At 45.1% G+C, this 22709-nt stretch overlaps 1 protein-coding gene across 1 annotated transcript in view; it reads left to right on the top strand.

Moving 5' to 3' along the window:
* The window catches only part of DMBT1 (deleted in malignant brain tumors 1), a 162575-nt gene that overhangs the window by 2899 nt on the left and 136967 nt on the right, over positions 1–22709 (top strand). Inside the window, 13 exon segments of the mRNA XM_090058728.1 lie at positions 519–727; positions 2119–2430; positions 2622–2654; positions 3127–3277; positions 5405–5613; positions 6258–6569; positions 6761–6793; positions 8283–8433; positions 8763–8974; positions 9691–9863; positions 11503–11891; positions 13117–13388; positions 13862–14045. Coding sequence (XP_089914854.1) covers positions 519–727; positions 2119–2430; positions 2622–2654; positions 3127–3277; positions 5405–5613; positions 6258–6569; positions 6761–6793; positions 8283–8433; positions 8763–8974; positions 9691–9863; positions 11503–11891; positions 13117–13388; positions 13862–14045 — 2640 coding nt within the window.

Raw genomic sequence — 22709 nt, 5'->3', positions numbered from 1 at the left:
TGTTGCAGTTAAGCCTTCTGGGATTCAAAGATGAAAAGTTTTTATCTGAGTCTCAGTCTGCATCTGATTCTGGATTAACTCAATAAGATAGGAACAGTAGCATTAAGAATTGAGGTGAAAAGGCAAATAATGAAATATGACCAGCAGGTTTAATGTGAACCTACAAGTAGGTGAGGGCAGAATTGACTGCATGATCCTCCAGACAGCGGATATCATTTCAGGTCAGCTTTTATTGAGGTACTGGTTACACATGGTTTCAGAGGCTCTGAACAGGGTCCCCAGTCGCATCTCTCTTGCCTTCTGTGAACGATCCTTACATCCTAGCTTGAGAAAATCCTCGCAAGAAGTCACAACCCCATTGGACACCCCTTTGCACACCTTGTCTCTCTAGCTTCCATTCTGCAGCCCCGCTATGTATTATTATGTTTGAGTGCTAATATTCCTAGCAGAATATTTTCAAACTAGTGTTATAACAGGAGAAATGTGAAATTAAAACACACTTGCATTTTTCTCCTTAGGCTGGAAGGTGGTTCTTGCCAATATGATTATATTGAGATCTATGATGCAGGCTTATATGAGCGCACGTTACTTGGCAGAGTGTGTAATGGTTCCACGGGCACATTTACATCGCTCTCAAACACACTGATGGTTCGGTTTCACAGTGATAGTAGTGTCACAAAAAGAGGGTTCTGGGCAGAATATGATTCATTACCCGTATATGACAATAGTAAGTATATACCCCATATGCTATTTTATTTCCCAGTTAATGACACAACTCCCTTTTCTTTATTTGCTAAGCAGTCCATTAATGGCTATCAAACTCTGCTCTATGAAAATACCTGTGAACTGTCATCATTCAGTGGTTTCATTTCAAGGAACACCAGCTTCAGAGACTAAATAATGTGACCCCCCAATGATACTGTAAATGTCTCATAATATTGTGATGTATCTTATATAATAAACAGGAAAAGTCCTGATACTTTCCCGAGCGGCCAGCATGTGCAAATAACAAGAGAACCAGTGTGCATGCTTATGTCTTGGTATGAGCGGGAGAGACTCCCATTGCCCACTTTCCCCGTCTCCACACGAGGGGCCGCCAGTCAGGGCTGCTGCACATGCTGGGCAAATGATGGAGCCGGGGCCCTCAGTAGTCACTGTGCGACGTCAGTGCACCTGCCCCAGCTGGGGGGGTTCGAGATGCCTGCTTTCCCACCACTTGCAATTCTGAGCCCCGTCCCCTGTCCCCCCACACAGGACTCTTGTCCTGAGCTGGCTGCTGCCTAGGTCCTTCCTGCCCTTTGTGACCCTCTTGTCTTGGCCTGTTGAGCTCCCTTGCTGCCAAGGGTTCGACCTGTATCTTTTCTCCACCCAGGCAGGAGAGACAGCCGGAGGTGTCACTAATGGAGCAGAGAGTTGAACCATCAACATTGTTCAGCAGCTCCTCCTAGCTTGGTGTTAGAGCATGTCAGTGCTGTCCCAGGCTTTGGTCTTTGCCTGATTCTGGAGGCAGTTGTCGGGTGACAAGGTCATTCTCTATTCTGCCTGCTGAGAGATTCAGCCCTCCCCTGCTGGTTGGTAGCTCTGATCGGCTGCTTTTCCTGACAGCAAAGAAATGGGGGGGAGCCAATCCGTACAGGACGGGCTGACAACCCACCATGTATAAAATGGCAAAACGAAATTGAGGATCTGATGCATCTAACATGTGAGGTTAAAGCAAAAACCGGTTTGAATCTTTTCTTGGCATTGAGTGCCAGCAGGACAATTTATTAAGACCTGGCCATGTTGAGGTGGGATATGTCAGAACACCTGGGTCCTACGGGAAAATCCTCCCAGGTGTTTCTGGGAAGCATAGCGTGGGGAAGTAAGAGCACTCTGACACTCCTGCAAAATGGAGTATTGTCCGAGATGTGCCTTAGGGCCTTAAACCTGTGGGCCAGTGATTGTCCCCAGTGTATTTGACAGACGCAGCAGAGAGGAGCCGAACCCTCCCTGCCATGGCGCGCGGGGGCCGGCTGTGGCGTGGAAACTGAATTCTCGGAAGACAGGGTCACAATATGCCAGCAGGAATGTGACTGTGAATGCTCGTGAGCAATAAAGCCCTTTTCTCTGTCTTTGAAGGTGCCCAGCTCAGATTGGTGAATGGAAGGAATAGATGTGAGGGGCGCATAGAAATTTATCACAATGGAAACTGGGGGACAGTTTGTGATGATCTGTGGGATCATAGAGATGCCCAGGTTGTGTGCAGGCAGCTTGGATGTGGCCCAGCCTCTTCAGCCCTCGGAAGTGCACATTTTGGCCAAGGCTCAGGATCTATTCACCTGGATGACGTGCAGTGTTCAGGGAATGAGTCATTCCTCTGGCAATGTCCTAGCGGGGGATGGGGCACACACAACTGCGGTCATAGTGAAGATGCTGGTGTCATCTGCTCAGGTAATCGCTAATGTTCTTTGCTAAATACTTACCTGACTATTTCCGTTCATGAGAGAGAATGATAGTGTGCGTTTTGTATTACATGAACATCTTTATGAGCAGAGGAATTCTGGCTTTAGGCCATATGTACGAATAGATCGTAACATGAAAGCATCCTTAGTTTCATAGTCCATCTCTTTTTGTGTTAACAGCTCCCACTACAACAACGCAGTCGCCTACAACAGGTAAGTCTGTTACTTGTTCTTCCTGTAGCAGTCATCTCTGCTGCCTGGTTGGAATCTACCATGCAGCATAGTCACACCTATAATATAGTAAATAGACCCAAATGTTTGCATATTTGAATAAAAGGGGAAAAAGAAGTCATTCTGGAAGCTGTCCAGTCTCTGTTAGGACAGTATCTTTGAATATCATAACACAGGCTGGGATGCTACCTGGCCTAGAAGAGGGTGTTGCTACCTGACTGCAGTCTACCGTGAAGTATTGTCCCCCCTCTGGTTACTAAATAGACCCAAATGCTTGCCCAGGTGAATAAAAGGGGGAAATGAAGGTCATTCTGGGACCTCTGCAATCTCTACCTGGAGAGTATCTTTGAAAATTGCAGTGCAGGCTGATCTTATGCCTTGTCTAGAAGAGCGTATGTAGAAATGGGTGGGAATGGCTGGTAAGCATTTTGATGCCCTGTCTTTTACTGTGCAGTGAACCGTTCCTGTGGTGGCTTGCTGACACAATCATACGGCACATTTTCCAGTCCATTCTATCCTGGAAACTATTTAAACAGCATGGATTGTGTGTGGCATATCCAAGTATCCTGGGGCCGCCTCATAAATCTCACGTTTACGGATATTGAGTAAGTAAAGAACGACAGTGAATCAGGTTTTTAAAGCGCTGTCCAGTATGTCTCCAGAATGCTTCCTGATGTGTATAGTAATTGCAGTGTCAGGGGTAACCCGAGAGCAGGAGAACAGCACTGCTGCTGCTGCAGTGAGAAGAGACGGATACAGGGGTTGGGGTTGGGTCCATAAGAGAAACACAAGTCAGTTTTACATGCCCATGATCCTTCAGGTCATCCCACACTGATTACTTTTTAAAATACACTTTAGATAAAATTTGTGATGCTTCCTTTCTCTACAAGTGTTGATATCAAGGATCGCATCTTCTCAGACAAAAACCTCCTGTTCCTTTCAGAAACATCTTTTCTCATTACTTGTGGGTATTACTTCTTCTGCACCTGTTTATGTAGCCTCCACTGATGCTTAAAAATGTAAAAGCTCCATGTAAAGAGGAGATGTCTCTGGTGAAATAGAGGCTCCCTAAGAAGGAAAGACTTGTATTTAATTCTTTCCCCGAGGGTCTGCCTTGCATGTCTTGAAGTTCAAGCACCGCCTTAAGTCTGCTTTAGTTGACATCTGTGGCATCCACACCTGTGAACTTGATCGCACGGTGTTTCTTTCAATGGGGGCTCAGTATATTCTCTCCCAGGGGGACAGATGCTCTGTTGGCTTGTGCAGCTGTTTGACCCTTCAGGGATCCCTGTAAAGCTCCAGTGTGCTCCTTTTCAACTAAGCCACCTTCAAGATTTCTTGGAGTTGTTGTCTGTCTTTGGACAGCTTCTCCCACTCCCATTTTCTCTTTTCTTTTGGAAATGGGCTGTGGAGAAGTCACGGTTCCCTCTCATAAACGCTCTTGCTGACTCAGGACCTACTTGTTCCTGGTCAGATCCAAACATCCTTTCTAATCCTTATGTTCAGTGGCAAGGCTGACGAGATTGACGGGGGAGAGAACTGTGGCATTATTTTCCCTTATGCAGAAAGTCCACGCCTGCCTTTGAAGGACATGTATGCAAGCCACCTTCCCAAATAGCATCTCTACGTGAGCCTTTGGATCATTTGTACTTGTTGCCCTGAACATTTTTTGGAACAATTAAATGGATTTCTTATAGAATATAGATTTTTTGTTGAAAGTAATGAGTTAAGGTAGGTAAGCGTTGGGCTAAGTCTACAATTACATCTAATGTAGGCAAGAGTACTAGTAGTTAGTCTGGGTTATATGATGCAAAAGTTTAAGACTGCCCTGGGACATGCTTGTGGGGAGGAATAAAAGGCACAAATGAAGACCGTTTTCCATAAAACTGCAGGCCAAAATGGCATTACTCATACAAATCTTAAGTACTAGATGCCCATGGATATGCAATATGATTGGGAAAGTAGTTTAAATAATATGATTAAAATAGTAGAGCATCCTAGAAAAGTGTAAAAGAGTCTTGTTTGGGGATAAGGGTCTCTGCTACACAGAATGCATCCTTGTGCTGTCAGAATCTACTCTTAACCTACGGTGGACCTGCCAGTGTGACTGTGCTTTGTTAGGGCTTGTATTGCTGGCACGATTGTGCTCCTGGTCTTTACCACACATATATGGAAATCTGGGCTGGCCTTGAAGAGTTTCTGAAATGTAAGTCCTGTTGCAGTTAAGCCTTCTGGGATTCAAAGATGAAAAGTTTTTATCTGAGTCTCAGTCTGCATCTGATTCTGGATTAACTCAATAAGATAGGAACAGTAGCATTAAGAATTGAGGTGAAAAGGCAAATAATGAAATATGACCAGCAGGTTTAATGTGAACCTACAAGTAGGTGAGGGCAGAATTGACTGCATGATCCTCCAGACAGCGGATATCATTTCAGGTCAGCTTTTATTGAGGTACTGGTTACACATGGTTTCAGAGGCTCTGAACAGGGTCCCCAGTCGCATCTCTCTTGCCTTCTGTGAACGATCCTTACATCCTAGCTTGAGAAAATCCTCGCAAGAAGTCACAACCCCATTGGACACCCCTTTGCACACCTTGTCTCTCTAGCTTCCATTCTGCAGCCCCGCTATGTATTATTATGTTTGCGTGCTAATATTCCTAGCAGAATATTTTCAAACTAGTGTTATAACGGGAGAAATGTGAAATTAAAACACACTTGCATTTTTCTCCTTAGGCTGGAAGGTGGTTCTTGCCAATATGATTACATTGAAGTCTATGATACAGGCTTATATGAGCGCACGTTACTTGGGAGAGTGTGTAATGGTTCCATGCGCACATTTACATCGCTCTCAAACAAACTGATGATTCTGTTTCACAGTGATGGTAGTGTCACAAAAAGAGGGTTCTGGGCAGAATATGATTCATTTCCCATATATGACAATAGTAAGTATATACTCCATATGCTAGTTCATTTCCTAGTTAATGATGCAACTCCCTTTTCTTTATTTGCTATCCATTAATGGATGCAGTCCATTAATGGCTATCAAGCTCTGATCGGCTGCTTTTCCTAACAGCAAAGAAATGGGGGGGAGCCAATCCGTACAGGACGGGCTGACAACCCACCATGTATAAAATGGCAAAACGAAATTGAGGATCTGATGCATCTAACATGTGAGGTTAAAGCAAAAACCGGTTTGAATCTTTTCTTGGCATTGAGTGCCAGCAGGACAATTTATTAAGACCTGGCCATGTTGAGGTGGGATATGTCAGAACACCTGGGTCCTACGGGAAAATCCTCCCAGGTGTTTCTGGGAAGCATAGCGTGGGGAAGTAAGAGCACTCTGACACTCCTGCAAAATGGAGTATTGTCCGAGATGTGCCTTAGGGCCTTAAACCTGTGGGCCAGTGATTGTCCCCAGTGTATTTGACAGACGCAGCGGAGAGGAGCCGAACCCTCCCTGCCATGGCGCGTGGGGGCCGGCTGTGGCATGGGAACTGAATTCTTGGAAGATAGGGTCACAATATGCCAGCAGGAATGTGACTGTGAATGCTCGTGAGCAATAAAGCCCTTTTCTCTGTCTTTGAAGGTACCCAGCTCAGATTGGCGAATGGAAGTAATAGATGTGAGGGGCGCATAGAAATTTATTACAATGGAAACTGGGGGACAGTTTGTGATGATCTGTGGGATCATAGAGATGCCCAGGTTGTGTGCAGGCAGCTTGGATGTGGCCCAGCCTCTTCAGCCCTCGGAAATGCATATTTTGGCCAAGGCTCAGGATCTATTCACCTGGATGACGTGCAGTGTTCAGGGAATGAGTCATTCCTCTGGCAATGTCCTAGCAGGGGATGGGGCACACACAACTGCGGTCATAGTGAAGATGCTGGTGTCATCTGCTCAGGTAATCACTAATGTTCTTTGCTAAATACTTACCTGACTATTTCCTTTCATGAGAGAGAGTGATAGTGTGTGTTTTGTATTACATGAACATCTTTATGAGCAGAGGAATTCTGGCTTTAGGCCATATGTACGAATAGATCGTAACATGAAAGCATCCTTAGTTTCATAGTCCATCTCTTTTTGTGTTAACAGCTCCCACTACAACAACGCAGATGCCTGCAACAGGTAAGTCTGTTACTTGTTCTTCCTGTAGCAGTCATCTCCTGCTGCCTGGTTGGAATCTACCGCGAAGCACTGTTACACCTATAATACATTAGATAGGCCCAAATGCTTGCGTTCTAATAGTGTAAAAGTCTTACCGTTTGTTCATAACGCTTTATTTATACTCTGATTGGTTGTCTCGGCAGTCGATCACAATGCTTACTTAAAACCAATCGGAATGCTTTGCAGAGACAGAAGCACTGCCAGGACAGTGGGAACTGATGGGTGAGAGTGGGGCGCGGGAGGGTGAGGCCAGTGGCACTGTCTTTGCTCCCCCCGCTACGGCCCTGCTCCTTGGACGCAGAGTGGGATGGCGGGGATGCAGCCGCCGTGACAGTGGGGACTGAGGGGCCGGAGCAGTGGGGACTCAGGGGCCCCTCCTTGCCCCTGCTCCTTGGAGGCAGAGGGGGATGGGGTGGGGAGGGAAACAGTTCTGGACCTGCCACGGTGGGAAGGAGTGTGGTGTCGGGGGAATGGGCCCAGCCATGGGGCTCCATCCCTGCCTGCCCCCCACGATAGGGGGGACTGAGGCGCCGTAGCAGTGAGCTGAGGCTCGCAGCCCTGTCCCCCCGCCCCTCAGTCCCCGTTTTCATGGTGGGGGCAGCCAGTGATTGCATAACTAATATTTTAAAAAAGGACCTAGTTTAAAGAAAAGAAACTATCAAAGACTTAAATGAAGGAATTTCTAGTAAGAACTCGCACTGCCGTATTGCAAACCCTTAAATATATTGTTCACTTTGCTTGTCTACTCCCAAAGACTAGTGAAACTGTTATTATCATCAAAATGAATCAGCTGCATAAAAATTTGGAAGACTGAAATTAATTGGCTGGATCATACTGAACATGTTTAAATAATCTTAAATTAATCGTTGTTCTTTGTATTTCCTTTAAGGCTGGTAAAATAAAATTATATTTCAAGTATCTATCTTTATGCGATGAGAGATGCAAAATAAGGACTTTTTAGAGACCAAATTGAGAAACACTGTGCTTGCCATATATAACATAAAAATAGCCATTAAATAAAAATGGCAACATTCCAGAAATTGAGTATAGATATCTTATTTTACTGCATACATAATTTTTGGTTCAAACCTATTAGATGATTGTTCAAAAATTTATTTTCATGATGCACTAAAAATATAACATCCAAATAATCTTTCAGATTTAGATCTGGCCATCGTCATCCATGCTTTTGTGGTCCTGAGGCTAATGTACTGTAGCCTGAACTAAAGGCTATTGAAGACTTTCCTTTTAACTTCCATAGTTTTGGACTGGATTTATCAAGAATACGAAAATACATTCAGCAGTAAATATAAACAACGCATAAATATAAACAATTAGAGTATCTTGTCTAATAAATAAACAAGCATTATGCGTAAGTCGTTTAGTATAAATATAAATGTTATATTTCTGATTCTTATGTTTCATTATATTCTTATATTTGATTCTGCAGGAAGGCCTTCTTGTGGTGGTTTACTTTCAAATTCATCTGGGACATTTCACAGCCCATTCTATCCTGGATATTATGGAAACTATGTTAACTGCGTATGGGAAATACAAGTAATGACCAATTACCGTGTAACAGTCACATTCAGAGATATTATGTAAGTATAACAAAAACTTTATGGGCTATTAACGGGCTCAAAACCTTGGTTTTGGAACCTTAATACTCTTTCCTTTTCAGTGGCATTTTTCAGCACGTTCTTGCAATGTAAGCAAACTACAAATCTAAGATGAAAATTTTACTGATGGTATTCTTTTGTTTGTTCAGCTCTAACGACATGTTTTTTACATACAAAATCCAGAGAGCCTTTCTCCTCCTGAAGGCTTGACAATATCAAGTATCTCATCATAGATTAATGGGCTGTTTTATGATAAGCTTTTAAATGGGAGTTTTTACAATGCATACAGCATGTTCATGTTTATTCCCCAGGTTGGAAGGTGGTCAATGCCAATATAATTACATTGAAGTGTATGATGGACCATTGTATACCTCTCCATTGCTTGGGAGAATTTGTTATGGTTCTGTTATCAGCTACACATCGTCCTCAAACTTGATGACCGTTCAGTTTCACAGTGACTACAGCTACACAGCCAGAGGGTTTTGGGCTGACTATTACTCCATTCCAGCAGATCAGAATACTAGTAAGTCCATGTCCAGTAAAGAATTTTATTTCTAAACAAACTGTCCAAGCTACTGATTTTGTTTCGTAACTAATATATAGATATAGCTCTATCTATATCTATATCTATATCTAATTCTAGATCTATATGTATATAAGTTTTTCTTTAAATAACCTTTTACTCTCATATTTCATGATTATGAACCTATCCCTTTCAGACCATAATTAATTTTCCGTTTAATAAAACTGCAAGTTGTTACCAAAGGAATTATTTTTTAGATATTTTCTTGAATATTCACCTGAAATTCACTCTGTATCATCTCATTAGCCTTATGAATACTTCCTTTTGACTAAATCCTAGTACTAATGCATACAAAATTTCTGCTGGACTCCCCTCATTTTACAGTGTAGATATCTTATGGCCCTTTTCTCACTTTTGTTGATTTTCTCTGAAATTTCTACATTTTTTCCATGCCTTGTGATACAGAGAAACTTAAAACTTGACACTGTTCCCAACAGTCATTCAAAGCCCTAAACCTCTTTCCATATGGAAACAACACTTTCTCTTTTCAAAGTGCATATTGAAAAGTGCAATTATGAGGTTTGGCTTATGAACCTCTTTCTTCTACAGCATATGAAACATATGAACACAATAGGTAATAGATTTGGTTAAATTACAATATTTAATCCCTATCAGATGCCTGACTTCATTAATGTTTGTTTTTCCCCATTCACCAGCGCTTCTGTGCTTGCCAGAATACATGAAGGCAGTTGTTAGCAGAGCCTACCTCAGTTCTCAGGGCTACTCTGCATGGAATGTCAGCTTGAATGACCCTTACTGTAGACCAACAATTACACCGTACTATGTTATTTTTGATATACCATACACCCGCTGTGGCACCAGAAGAGAGGTATGATGATGCTGATGCTGAATGATTTAGCAACCTGTATAAGCCGGTTCAAATCGCAGAGCTCATTTTGTGAAAGGTTATGAATTGTAACATGCAGCACTGTTTGTGGGGACTAGGTTTGTTTGCACGTTCAAGCTCACTGCCTGCAGGAAATCTCATGGCTTGTACATTGCTTGTATGAGGCACAATGTGCAGGAGAGAGCTGTCTGAATAACTTAAACCCAGACATGAAGGTTTTTTCCAAGCAAAGCTGATAGTCAATTCAGGGATCCTGGTTTTCTCTGATTAAAAACCCAAAATCCATGATAAAAATTAAAGGCCCCCCACAGCTCCTCCCAGTGCTGCTGGTGCCCCGCACTCCCCCCCACAGCCTCAACAGCCCTCCTGATGCCCCTCACAACAGCCTCCCAGACCCACAGACACGCAGGCACAGAGGCACGCACAGACACCCACCCCAGCAGGTAAGTGTGTGGGGGGGAAGGGGTGGGGGGGGGAAAGGGAAGGTGCTGGGGGTGTAGATGAAGAAGGAGGAGTGTGCCTCTGTGCCCACTCACAGAAGCAGGGCTAGGGGTTGAGAGCCACTCTGCAGGCCACATACATGCCAGCCAGTCTGACAGGGGTTTTGCACACGGAGGCCGCCACCGCAACTCTGCCACTACACCCTGTGCTACCATCCCATGGCGACCTGCATGGCTTTGTGGGCAAGTGGCACAGAGCATGGCAGCGGCAGTTTGGTGGCAACCACTGTGTGTGGGCCACATGTGCTGCCCAGCCAGGGGGTGGAAAGGCAGCTTGCAGGCAGTGGCCACCACTGCACCGCTGCTTATGCCCCACGACTGGCTGCATGGGTCCGTAGTGGTGTAGGATGGTGGTGGCTGTGTGCTGGCTGGGGGAACAGGGGGGCAGCTTTGTGGGCAAGCGCTGCCACTGCAAAGCCATGCCCTTTGCCCCTGGATCCTAGAGGTAAGTGGGGCTTGGGTGCTGTGGGGCCGGGCTGGGGAAGGTGCCTGGGGGCTGAGGGAGTGGTGGGTGCTGCTGGCCCCAGGCGGCACGCCGCAGCCAGATGCAGGTCCTGTTGCTGAGGGCAGGGGTGCTTCTCTGCAGGGGGCTTTATGGGTAAGCGATGCAGGGCACCCAGGGAATGTATCAATCATACCATATTGTCATTGCAGGGGGAGCATGGGATCATGTTGCTGGGCTCCCCCTGCACTGGCAGGTAGCAAACCAGTAAGCTGATTGGTGCTCCCAGCCTTGGGAATGCCCCAGAATCAAGGGCTCAGATATGTCCCCCTCCCCCCGAGATTGGGAGCCCCTATCAGCTGATTTGCCTGGCCACATGTTCAATTTAAGGCACAATGGGAATCAGCCAAAAGTTATTACAGAAAAGGTACACGGCCACAAAGTTTTAAAAAGCATTTTGTGTAATAACTTCTGTGGCTTATTCCCTGTTCTATCGCACCATTAATTACATGAACGCGTGGCTGGGTTACTACTTATGACTTAACAAACTGGTAAATGACATCTTAATTACTGGTTACATCTGCCAGGGGCTTAGGGGTACATCAGAATTTAGTATGCATAATATAAAAATGACTATGAGATAATTTTGTATTGTCCTTCTAATATGTCCTTCTACCAGGTAAACAACAATACAATCACTTATACCAACCAGATCACAGTAACCTCTTCTGGTTACATAATCAAAAGACAAAAGGACCTTCATGTGCACGTCAACTGCAAAATGCTCCAGAACACCTGGGTACAAGTTATGTATGTTGCTGACAATTTTATTGAGATCAACGAAACTCAGTACAGCAGATACAACGTGAACTTGACATTTTATAGATCATCATCATTCTCACAGCCAGTCTATGACTCGCCATACTACGTTGATTTAAACCAGAATCTGTTCCTTCAAGCTTATCTTTACAGCTCTGATTCAAATCTGGTGTTGTTTGTGGACACATGTGTAGCATCCCCTGATCCCAATGATTTTACAACTGTATCATATGATATAATCAGGAATGGGTAAGAACTTTCTCAGTAATGAAAAAAATTCTTTTGGATATGAAGTATCGCATAGCTTTTATTTAAGGAGGAATCTGACTAGTGGATTAGAAGCCATTTGTACTGATTTCAGTTCTTGCTATCCAGACATTTTTTAAATTTAGCAGGAGACAAGAACATTTGGCAAAACTTGGCTAGACATAATATATAACTCTAGAAATGGTATTTAGATTATGCACCAGTTATTCCACTCAGGGAGCTAATATTGCTACTTTTGATGCAAAGGGTTGCAATTCCATGGAAATCAAAGGATTCACATCCATTTACAGACCTATGGCTATGTGAATAATTGATATTTCAGTTTAGGAACTATATTGGGGGAAAAATCTATTTGAATCATATTGTTTTGGGAGTTGTTTTGTTAAAACAAGCCCTTTTAAAAATTGTTGATAATATCTATTCTGTGCTACATGAAATGAGATGTTATTTTGTGCACTTGTAAAGAAAGCAAAAGAAATGAAGGACTGGTTTCCCCATCATTAGAACACTTAAAATCTGGGAGATACGGGGGCAAATCCCTTCTATTCATGAAGGATTTGAACCTGAATCCTGCAGTACACAGGACAGACACAGACAATATGCCAAAGAGATTCTGGGATGGAGAGCTCTGCCTTTCTGTAGACATTCATTCCACTTTATATGAGTAATTAGACATATTCCCAGGAGCAGGGATTGGATTGTGTGTTCCCCTATACGGGCTGAATATCTCAGCCACTTGTACAGAGATTCTTCTCCTCTTCCAATGAATTTGTGATACCTTTGACTCTGATCGTGTCTTACAGTCCAAGTGAATCTCCTAGCCAAGTTGAAATCCACTCAGGAATTTAAGTGGATTTGTTTTCAGGGCAGGGATTTGAAGCAAGGTCTCCCACTTCCCAAGCTGTGGCCTACCAACTGAAGTATTGGGTGCTCCTGAGTGAGTGTCCTCCTGTACCCCTGTCATCGAGAGAGAGAAAATTTTTCTTCAATCTGGTCGATTATTGAAGAGATGGGACACCTATACATGCCAGCCAGTCTGGCATAGTCCCTGGCATAGTCCCTCTCCCAGTGAATGCTTAGTTATATGTACAACAGGATACTGTTAATAGAAAAGACTGAAAGCAACTCTTCTTCCCCTCCCCTGAACATGATTTATTATTTTGTGTATTCATAATGACTCATTTGCTTTTTTTTTCCTTCTTTCCAGCTGCATTAGAGATTCTTCGTACACTACATACTACTCAGGCTACAATTACATGGCCCGGTTTAAATTTAATGCCTTCCAGTTTGTTAACAGGCATCCCACTGTTTACCTGCAATGCCAGATGGTGGTGTGCCCGGCATATGATTATTCCTCCCGTTGCTACCAGGGCTGCCTCTCTCGGTTCAAGAGAGATGCTGGCTCTTCTCATGAAAAAGTGACTGTTGTTGTTGGCCCAATTCAGCTTCAGGGTGATGGCAGCCAGAACAGGAATGCTGGTAAATTTAAATAAACTTCTCTTGTGTTTAGTGTAAGAGTCTGTAAATCACTTCATATTGCAGGAGAAGCATTATCTCTGTAGGTTACTGCAAAGCACTGAAGTATATTTGTACTATGGTAGATCCAAAATAAACATGATGGGACCATTTAATGACTAATAAGATGTACACGATTTCATTTTGGCATGTTTCAAATCCATTTATTTTCTTGAATTAGATAAAAAAGAATCTGTCTCGGTGTGCTAATTCAATCGAGTTTGTTACCCATGTTTATTCTAGGTAGTTTTAATGTCTGGGCTTGAATTCACTTCAACCTTGTCTGATGCGTTTACAGCATCATCTATGAACTGTGGTCAGAGACTTGATTGACTGATTTCCAGTTCTCATCTAAAATGAATCATTTCAAATTCTCTTTGCCTTGCAAATATTAGAGTGGGAAAGAGAATGTAATACACTCTTCTCTTTGCTCACAGGACCGGACTTGTCAGACCTTCAGAAAAATGTGGATACAGATAATTCATTTATTGCTCCTGTTGATAATCACTATGTTCCATTTATCGTTGCTGCTGCGGTCCTGGCAGTTGCAGCTATCACTCTTGCTGGTTTTCTCTTGAAAAACAAAATGGAGAAGAAAGAGGTTCCCTACAAGATAATGATGTAAGATGCAAAAAGCACCGGCTCCGGACAGACACCAGAATATTAGGAGGCTGACTCAACAATTCAGTTTCTAGCATTTGTTCTTCACTTTTACACAACAAATCAAGGTTTCATGAAATGTATGAAAAACATACTGTACACCCGATGTTTTAGCTACTCAGCTTGGATTAGAGAGGTCTGAGCAGGAAAGCCCTGCACGTAAAGACCCCTGGAGTTCAGCAAAACGTTGTCTCTAGACTCTGTCTCCCTAATCAGTTGCCATCTCCAATAATGATCTCAATGCAAATCCTCTATCTCAGCAACTCGCTCCACCTCCTCAAACTAGACCCAGCTATTACTCCCAGCATTTTTAGTGTACTGCAGTGAGATTCCATAGAGTAGGTTTGGGCATCCTTTGAAGGATTATTTGTGTATGCAGGACAAGTAGCCCAGCAGCTTGCCTGATGTCAAACCTCCAGAGTCACTTACTCTCCAAGTCCCTGATCTGGTAAATGGGGATAAGAGCACAGAAGTGTTGTGACGATGGTAAAATAGTGAAAGTTGTGAAGAGCTCAGTTTCTTCAGTGGTGTGGGAGTCATGTAAGTAACTTGGAGAGTTACTCTGATATCTTCATCAGTAATAAAGCCCAGTTGGATACAACAAATAATTCAAAGTGAACCTTTCATGCATACAAAGACGTGTTTAATTCTTATGTCATGGTTTCAGATATTGTTAGTAACTGCAGATAGCCAAGATACTTGAATGCAAGCTCAAGTTTTCCCTTTTCCTCACATCCCTTCAAAGCCCATTGTACTAAGACCTCAGAAATTCAGAGATGGGGATGAAATACGTGTGGCATGGGTAGTTACACAAGAGAGAGATTTAATTTAGCAGAAATATTTTGGTAATCAGGCATGATTGGGAACAGAATACAAAATAGTACCTACAGTTATCTGGGGAGATACTTGACTACAATGTGTTGAATTATTTCCAGCAAGGTTCTTTAAGGTTAAATTTCTTATGGTAAAAGTTTTGTGCTAATTTGCAGTGTGGGGTGATTTCTCGTCTAAATGAATTGGGGAAAATGCTGTGATTCAAAATCAGAAGGGGAAAGAATTATAATGCACTATTTCTGCTTATAAACTTGCAAAAATATACCACCTTTTCATTTTAACACAAACTCACGCTTCATTGTATTGGAGAACTGCCTCTGTCATAAAGAAGCTTTGTCAAACATCAATTTGTGCTGCTGTTTTTATAAATTTAAAACTAGAGATGTAAAACACAAGCAAACACAAGAAAGTGAAAGACACCTTTTGTTTTATTCACCACGTGAAATTATGGAGAACCTGGTTTTAAAAAAACAGCTGTGTCTGCAGAATTAGGTCACCGACACTTTTTTCTTATGTCTTCCGTAGTATAACAGACAAAAGGTGAACGGTCAAGGTAGGAGCAGGAATCGGTTAAATCCTGCCAGCTGGCTATGGCCCTCAAGTAGCTATTGACCACCTTGGCTAGAGACAGACATTCAAAAAGCCTGAGCCTGAACTGATTCAATCTTTGCAGGTTAGTGTAACCTGCAGAGAGTGAACCAGTTTACAGATGGATAGATTTTCGGCACATGCCTGCAGTAGTTCAAGCCAGAAGCCTGGGGGCACTAAAACAGCCCTCCCTTCCACAGGGAAGCTGAGCTAAGGAGGGGGCTGGGAGCAATCTGGGCACACAGGGCTGCCCGGCCCCAGAAGGGAACTCTTCCTCCTCCTCCTCCTCCCTCTCCCCCATTGCCATGGGGCCAGGAGGGGGGCCTTGTTTGGTGTGGGGCACTCTTCTCCTCCTCCTCTCCTGCCAGCACCGTGGGGTGGGGAGGGGGACTCTGTGAAGCTGCCCAGCCCCAGAGGGGGATGCTTCCCCCCCACACTCCTCCCTCCCAGGGCAGAGGGAGGCTCTGTTCCATGCTGGGGATAATTCTCCCCCCTCCCTCCACAGGGACAGTGGCAGTACAGCCCTCAGCTGGGTGGGAGGGGTGTGCGGGGGGGGTGTAGGGACCACTGCTCACTCCCCCCAAGATTGCACACTCCCCCCCATGGCTGCAGCCCTGAGCATGGAGCTCAGCTGGACAGCGTGGGGGTGTAGGGGACTCCCCCCACATGGCTCTGGCCCTGAATATGGAGCTCAGCTGCGCAGGGTGGGGGTCGGTGAGGAGTGCAGCCCTGTGCAACCTGCCTAGCCATTTCTATCCCCACAGCTCTGTGCTGTGCCTGAAGTTCAGTCTCTGATGGAGGAGAAACCCTGTGCTGGATGCTACAGGGAAGCAGAGGTGGGGCTCCCTCCAGTCTTAGCAGAGTGTGAGTGCAGGACTGCACAGCGGGGAGTGGGAGAAGCACCTGACTTCAGTGCTGAAGCTGCAAGCTCAGGCTAAGGCTCAGAGCCCCGGTGGGAGATAAGTCAGGCTCCACTCTCTCCCCTACCTCAGTGCTAGCCAGAGCTGTGCCTGTGCCGGGCACAAGCACCCTGACCTCCCTGCATGCTGCTTCTGCCAAGCAGTGGGAGGCTGCAGCCATGGGGCAGTGTGTGCAGACATCAGCTGGACTAGAAAAGAACCACAAGATCACATGCATGAAAAAGTGGTGTACAGCAGAGTGAAAGTCAATTGTGGAAGCTGTAGCACTGTTGCTGATGGACTGCCTATGTTTGACTTGGTTCTGAACATGCTACAGGAAGGCTAGGGACAGACATTCAAAAAGCCTGAGCCTGAATTGATTCAATCCTTGCAGGTTTGTCTAACGTGGCTAGGTTAAGTCCATTTGTAACCATACAGACATCCCCTCTGGCCTGCGCTACAGGTGGGGACCAGCACGTGCAGCCCCAACCTCGTACCCTGCACTCGCTCGTTTGGACTGAGCAGTGGCAGCATGCCCCAAAGGAGAAAGCGGAACTCTTTAACCAATTCTTCACCTCCGTTTTCTTGTGCAGGGACCGGGACTTCCCCACTGTGATGCCAGACGGACTCAAGGGGAACGCCTCCAGACCTCAGGCTGGGGAGGACCGGGTTAGGGAGCTTCTGGAGGGGCTGGACGTGTTCAAGTCAGCGGGTCCAGATGCTCTCCACCCCAGGGTGTTGAGGGAGCTAGCTGGGGTTATTGAAGGGCCCTTGGCATGGCTTTATGAGTGCTCGTGGTGCTCCGGCCAGGTGCCAGATGACTGGAAGATAGCTAACGTGGTCCCCATCTTCAAAAAAGGGAAGAGAGAGGACCCAGGCAACTATAGGCCTGTCAGTCTTACCTCAATCCTAGGGAAACTCTTTGAGAAGATCCTCAAGGAGCACATCTGTGATGGGCCAGTTTCAGGGATGATGCTCAAGGGCAACCAGCACAGTTTCATTAGGGGCAGGTCATGTCAGACCAACCTGATTGCCTTTTATGATCAGGTCACAAAGGCAATGGATGCAGGTGTCGCCATGGACGTAGTGTTTCTAGACTTCAGCAAGGCCTTTGACACCGTCTCCCACCCCATCCTCATTAAAAAACTAGGCAACTGTGGCATTGATGCCTACACAGTCAGGTGGATTGCAGATTGGCTCAAGGATCATACTCAGAGGGTGGTGGTGGAGGGGTCATATTCAACCTGGAAGGAAGTGGGCAGCGGAGTCCCCCAGGGCTCAGTCCTTGGGCCTGTGTTGTTCAATTTCCTCATCACCGATTTGGATGATGGAGTGAAAAGCAACCTGTTTAAATTCTCTAATGATACCAAAATTTGGGGTGACGTGAGCGTGCTAGTAGGGAGGGAAAGATTGCAGCAAGATCTGGATAGGTTACAGGAGTGGGCTAACATAAACAGGATGCGTTTCAATGCTGACAAGTGCAGGGTGCTGCACTTAGGCAGTAGAAACCAGCAGCACACTTATAGAACAGGAAACTCCCTTCTTGAGAGCATGGAGGCAGAAAGGGATCTTGGAGTCATTATTGACTCCAAGATGAACATGGGCTGACAATGCGAGGTCATGGTTGGCAGGGCTAACTGGACCTTGTCCTGCATCCACAGGTGCATCTCGAGTAGAGCCAGGGAGGTGATCCTCCCCCTCTATGCGACGCTGGTCAGGCCACAGCTGGAGTACTGTGTCCAGTTCTGTGCGCCCCATTTCAGGAGGGACGTGGACAACACTGAAAGGGTCCAGAGGAGGGCCACCTGCATGATCTGGGGACTATAGGGCAGACCCTACAATGAAAGACTGCGGGACCTGAACCTGTTCAGCCTTCACAAGAGAAGGCTGAGGGGGGACCTGGTGACTGTCTATAAACTCACTAGTGGGGACTGGAAGGGTTTGGGGGAGACACTGTTTCCCCTAGCGCCCCCTTGCATGAACAATGCCCCCTCGTGAACAATGGGTTCACAAATTATTAGAGAGTAGGTTTAGATTAGACATCCGCAAGAACTACTTCACAGTTAGGGCGGCTAGCAGCTGGAACCAACTTCCTAGGGAGGTGGTGCTGGCTGCTGCCCTGGGGATCTTTAAGAAGGGGCTTGATGCCTACCTGGCTGGACTCATTTGAGTCCAGTTTTTCTTCCACCCGGGCGGGGGGGTCAGACTTGAAGATCTACAAGGTCCCTTCCGACCCGACTTCTATGATTCTATGAATTACCATACCAGTCTCTATGGCCATATTTAGTGCCACAATGGGCAGTACCAGGTGCTTCAGAGGCATATGTGGGGTAACATGCTCTCAGGAAATTTTCTTTTCTGTAATGATGGTTGGCTTAACTGTCACTCATGCTTTGCTAGAGTTGCTGGTGAAGTTTTCTGTTGGTGACAGTTTTAAATCCATGGCAATTCAGTATAATAAATGGCTGTTATAAATGTGCCCTTTAAACAGGATATGTATTAAAAAGTAACCAGTAGTACTGATGTTACACAATGTGGGATTTAGGGAAATGTCTATGATAACGGTCAATAAAAATACTTGATTAGATTAGATTAATGCAGGTTACAGCTGTATGAAGGGATTTCACAAGTAGTAAAGTATTAATTCAGTATCAAATGAATGCATTCAGAGATAATGTACACCCCAGGGTATTATGCATCTGCATAATTTTGCACATAAAATTCATGACTGTGAATAATTGCATAATATTGCATAATTCCTGGGGGTGTAGCTGATGAGTGGGAAGGGAAGGTCCTGCCTGCAGGAGAGGGGAGTGGGTGTGGGCCACCATGCAAAGCCCCCAGGATTTGCCAGAGCTGCACACTGCTGGGGACTCTGCCTGCTGTGGCCCTGAGCTCCCTGAGGGCCTGCTGGTGGCAGGGACTGTGCTGGGGAGGTGTGTGGTGGTGGGGGCTGTGTATGGGAAGAAAGGGGGCATGTGGTGGGGGGCTGTGCACAGGGAGAGGGGCATATGGTGGGCAGTGGGGCTGTGCTGGCGAGGGCTGTGCATGGGGTTGGTGTGTGGTGGTGGGGGCTATGCATAGTGGGGCATGTAGTTGCAGGGGCTGAGCTTGGGGGGGGTGGTGGCAGGGGCCGTACTGGGGAAGCATGTGGTGGGGGGCTGTGCATGGGCGTGACATGTGGCAGTGGGGACTGTACTGAAGGCTATACATGAGGAGGCATGTGGCAGGGGTGTGTGGTGGGGGACCCCACACCTATTCACAACCCTCCACACACCCCCAACATCTTCACAAACTCCCACACCCAGGCGCACCTGATGCCCCCACCTCCCACATACAAGTACCTGCATATATTTCGAAAGAAGGTTCAAATAGTGTTATTTAATTTCTAAAAACATAAATATAATTATTTCGCATAATTTCAGATTTTCTGCACATCATTTTGAATTTTTCTGTGTATAATTTTGAATTTTTATGCACATAATTTCCTGGGTTGTAATAATGGTTTCAATGAAGACTAGTTCTCATTTTTAATTTTGAGGTGGAGTTACTTATAAAAGATTAATGGAAGACTCTTATGATTATTGCTATATTTTCATCTTGTGGTTATGAGGCTGTGTTGTATTTCAGAGTCAGTAATGGGAACTGAAGAAACAGCTTTCCTGTACGGAAGTCTTGCTGCTGCTCCATGTTTCTGCAGGCCTTCTGTTATGACAGAGTTGTTTTTCATTTTACTCTGGACCTTCATATGACTGAAAATCCTAGCCAATCTCTTTTCCATATTAACCAAACTTTCTGAACCTGAGACATCACTAAAACAAATGTTTGTGTATTACATTTGATAAACTAAATCAATTCACAGGTTTAAGAATTTTCAGCTTACCCCCCTCCCACCTCATTCTCTTAATTTCTTTCTGAAGCTGTTGCCTTGCCTTGCCTTCTGCCTGACTTCAAACAGACACAGCTAACTACATCTTTCTTCTAGCACCCACTCCTAACCAACTATTTCTTAAGCAGAGCTAGATTTTCCTTCACTATTTCTGTATGTAGAGGGGCCCTACTTACAAATGGCCCAGGATCCAGCGTTTTGAATGGTGCCTATGTGCCTTCATCAACATTAAGTAAAGCTTACAAAACTTCAGTGCAGGCTTGTGCCGCACTTGCTAAGAAGAACAGGACCTTCAGAGAGAATTTTTAGAGACCACTGCCCCCTCCGTACAATAATGCAGAATAATAAAGCACTTTTGTAATGCTTGAAACTTTAACGTATTTTAAGGGATCTTTGAGTGGAAATTTAGAGAGCAGGCATTGCTGGAATTGAAGAGATGTAGTTCAGCACCACTGGTAAGATCATTGCTTTGGAGAATATGGGATATTCTAGGTGCTTACAGTAGAGTCAGGGGGTCATTCAAAGATCCATGTAGTGTTGGTGTGAACCTCCATGGCCAAGTACCTTACAGGTTGTCTACTGTTGTATTTTCTTTGGATTGTTGTTGTTGTTTTTTCTATTACCTTAAAACTGGTAATTGTAGAAATTTAGTTATGAAAATACCTTAAATAATGAACAGGTTGAGTTGGAGATGAGAAACTTATAACATAAGGGGGAAATATGATGTGGTATATCTAGGCAGGAAGCTAAGCTATTCAGGCTGTTTATACTGACTGCTGACTCTAGAATGATGACAAAGAAATGTTTGAACTGGATATTTCTTCATCTCTGCATAAAATGAAATCTCTTGGTGGCATTTTTTAAAGCAACCAAATGACTTTGGAGTACAAGTTGAGCTTCCCTTGAGTTTGCATTCCTAGGTTACATTGGCATTTTGAATAGTCCCACCTTACACTTGCAGGGCACTAGATATTGGCACTAGTGTAGGTGTTCACATGTAATTCAGTAGCACTGTTGTTATGACATGAAGCCTTGCTTGAAACAAACAGATATTGGGACTTGAACTGATGGTAGAAGCCAAATATTGCAGCTGAGTCAAAGAAAAAAAAAAGGAAAATGTTACTAAACTAGCTTTTAAAGCATGGACAACTGGAGAAATGCCCTGTAGTGAGACTGGGTCCAAGAGGCCGCTGTGACGCCACCTGGTGGCTACATGACTTCGGCCATGCTCTGAATTTTCAGGGTACCCTCCCTTTTCCCCTTGCCTGCCATGCCTTGATGCAGTTGTTTTTATTGTAGAAGGAAGGCTGCCCCATGGTCCCTGAGAAAGCCCTAGTCCGCTTTGACCTGGACCTTCCTGTTGGAGCATCTGCCTTCTTGGCTTTAGCCCACTGGTATTCTGTCTGCTCGCCTCCAGCCGTGGCCCATTTATTCCAGCCTGGCTTTTTCAGCCTCAGCTCTCTCCTTATGTCTGTCTCTGGGCTCCTAGTCTTGGCTTTGGCTTTCCTGGGCTCTGGGTCTGCTGTGGTCCCAGACCCAGGCAAGGCTGCACCTTCTTTCTCTGGTGCCAGCCCCCTTTTGACCGCCCCCCCCTCCACAGGGCTCTTTGTGGGGTACCTCTCAGGTGCTCCTGTGGCCTCCCTGCCATCTTTTCACCACAGTTGGGTCCTCTGGTTTCAACTTTAACACAACACAAATACAAAAAACTACTTACAACAAATTTTCCCCCTACTCTGGGTTGATGCCTTCCTGCAAGCCCTACCTCCCACCTCTTGTGGGTGGTGAGGATGCTTGTCAGGCTGCCTGCTACAGTCCCTTTCTCCCAGATCTGTTCCCTGTAGCATGACTGCCTACCCCTTGCTTCTAGTGTGGGCTTATGTCCCCTTCCAATCAGGTGACTCTAATTAAACACAAGGGTTTCCCCTTGGGCTTAATGGTCAGCTTGCCACTCCCTGCTACAGCTCCATCCAGCTACTTGTGGCTTCCCTCAGGCTGCCTGGATTCTGGCCTACGCAGCCAGCTTGTTGCGGTGCAGCTAGCCTCTACTCAGTTGCCTCTGGCTCTTGGGACTCTGAGATGCCTGGCTGAAAGTAAGGATACTTTAATGCTGGGAGTACTCAGTGTGAGTGAAGAGTGGTAGGGTGGCAGAGATTGTAAGAAGGACTGCAAAGCCCCTGTAGAGATGTCATTTTGTCTGTGGCACATGGCATATTTACGAGTAATATTTATTACTATAATAGAAAACTGAATCATATAGTAAGATGCAAGAAACCAGGTCATTGACTGATCAGCATAATCTAATCAGTTTATTCAGATGCTCTGAAATATGGTAGGAGAGTGGAGTGCTGCATGGTGGGGGAAGGAGCATGTGTTGTCAGTGGGGATTAGTGAGGGTGGAAACCTGTGAAGTGTTTG

Source organism: Crocodylus siamensis, chromosome 7, assembly GCF_052110815.1.
Source record: "Crocodylus siamensis isolate JL-2025a chromosome 7, ASM5211081v1, whole genome shotgun sequence".
Lineage (NCBI taxonomy): Eukaryota > Metazoa > Chordata > Crocodylia > Crocodylidae > Crocodylus > Crocodylus siamensis.
The sequence above is the reverse complement of the archived record's forward strand: the minus strand, read 5'-3'. Positions and strand labels throughout refer to the sequence as shown.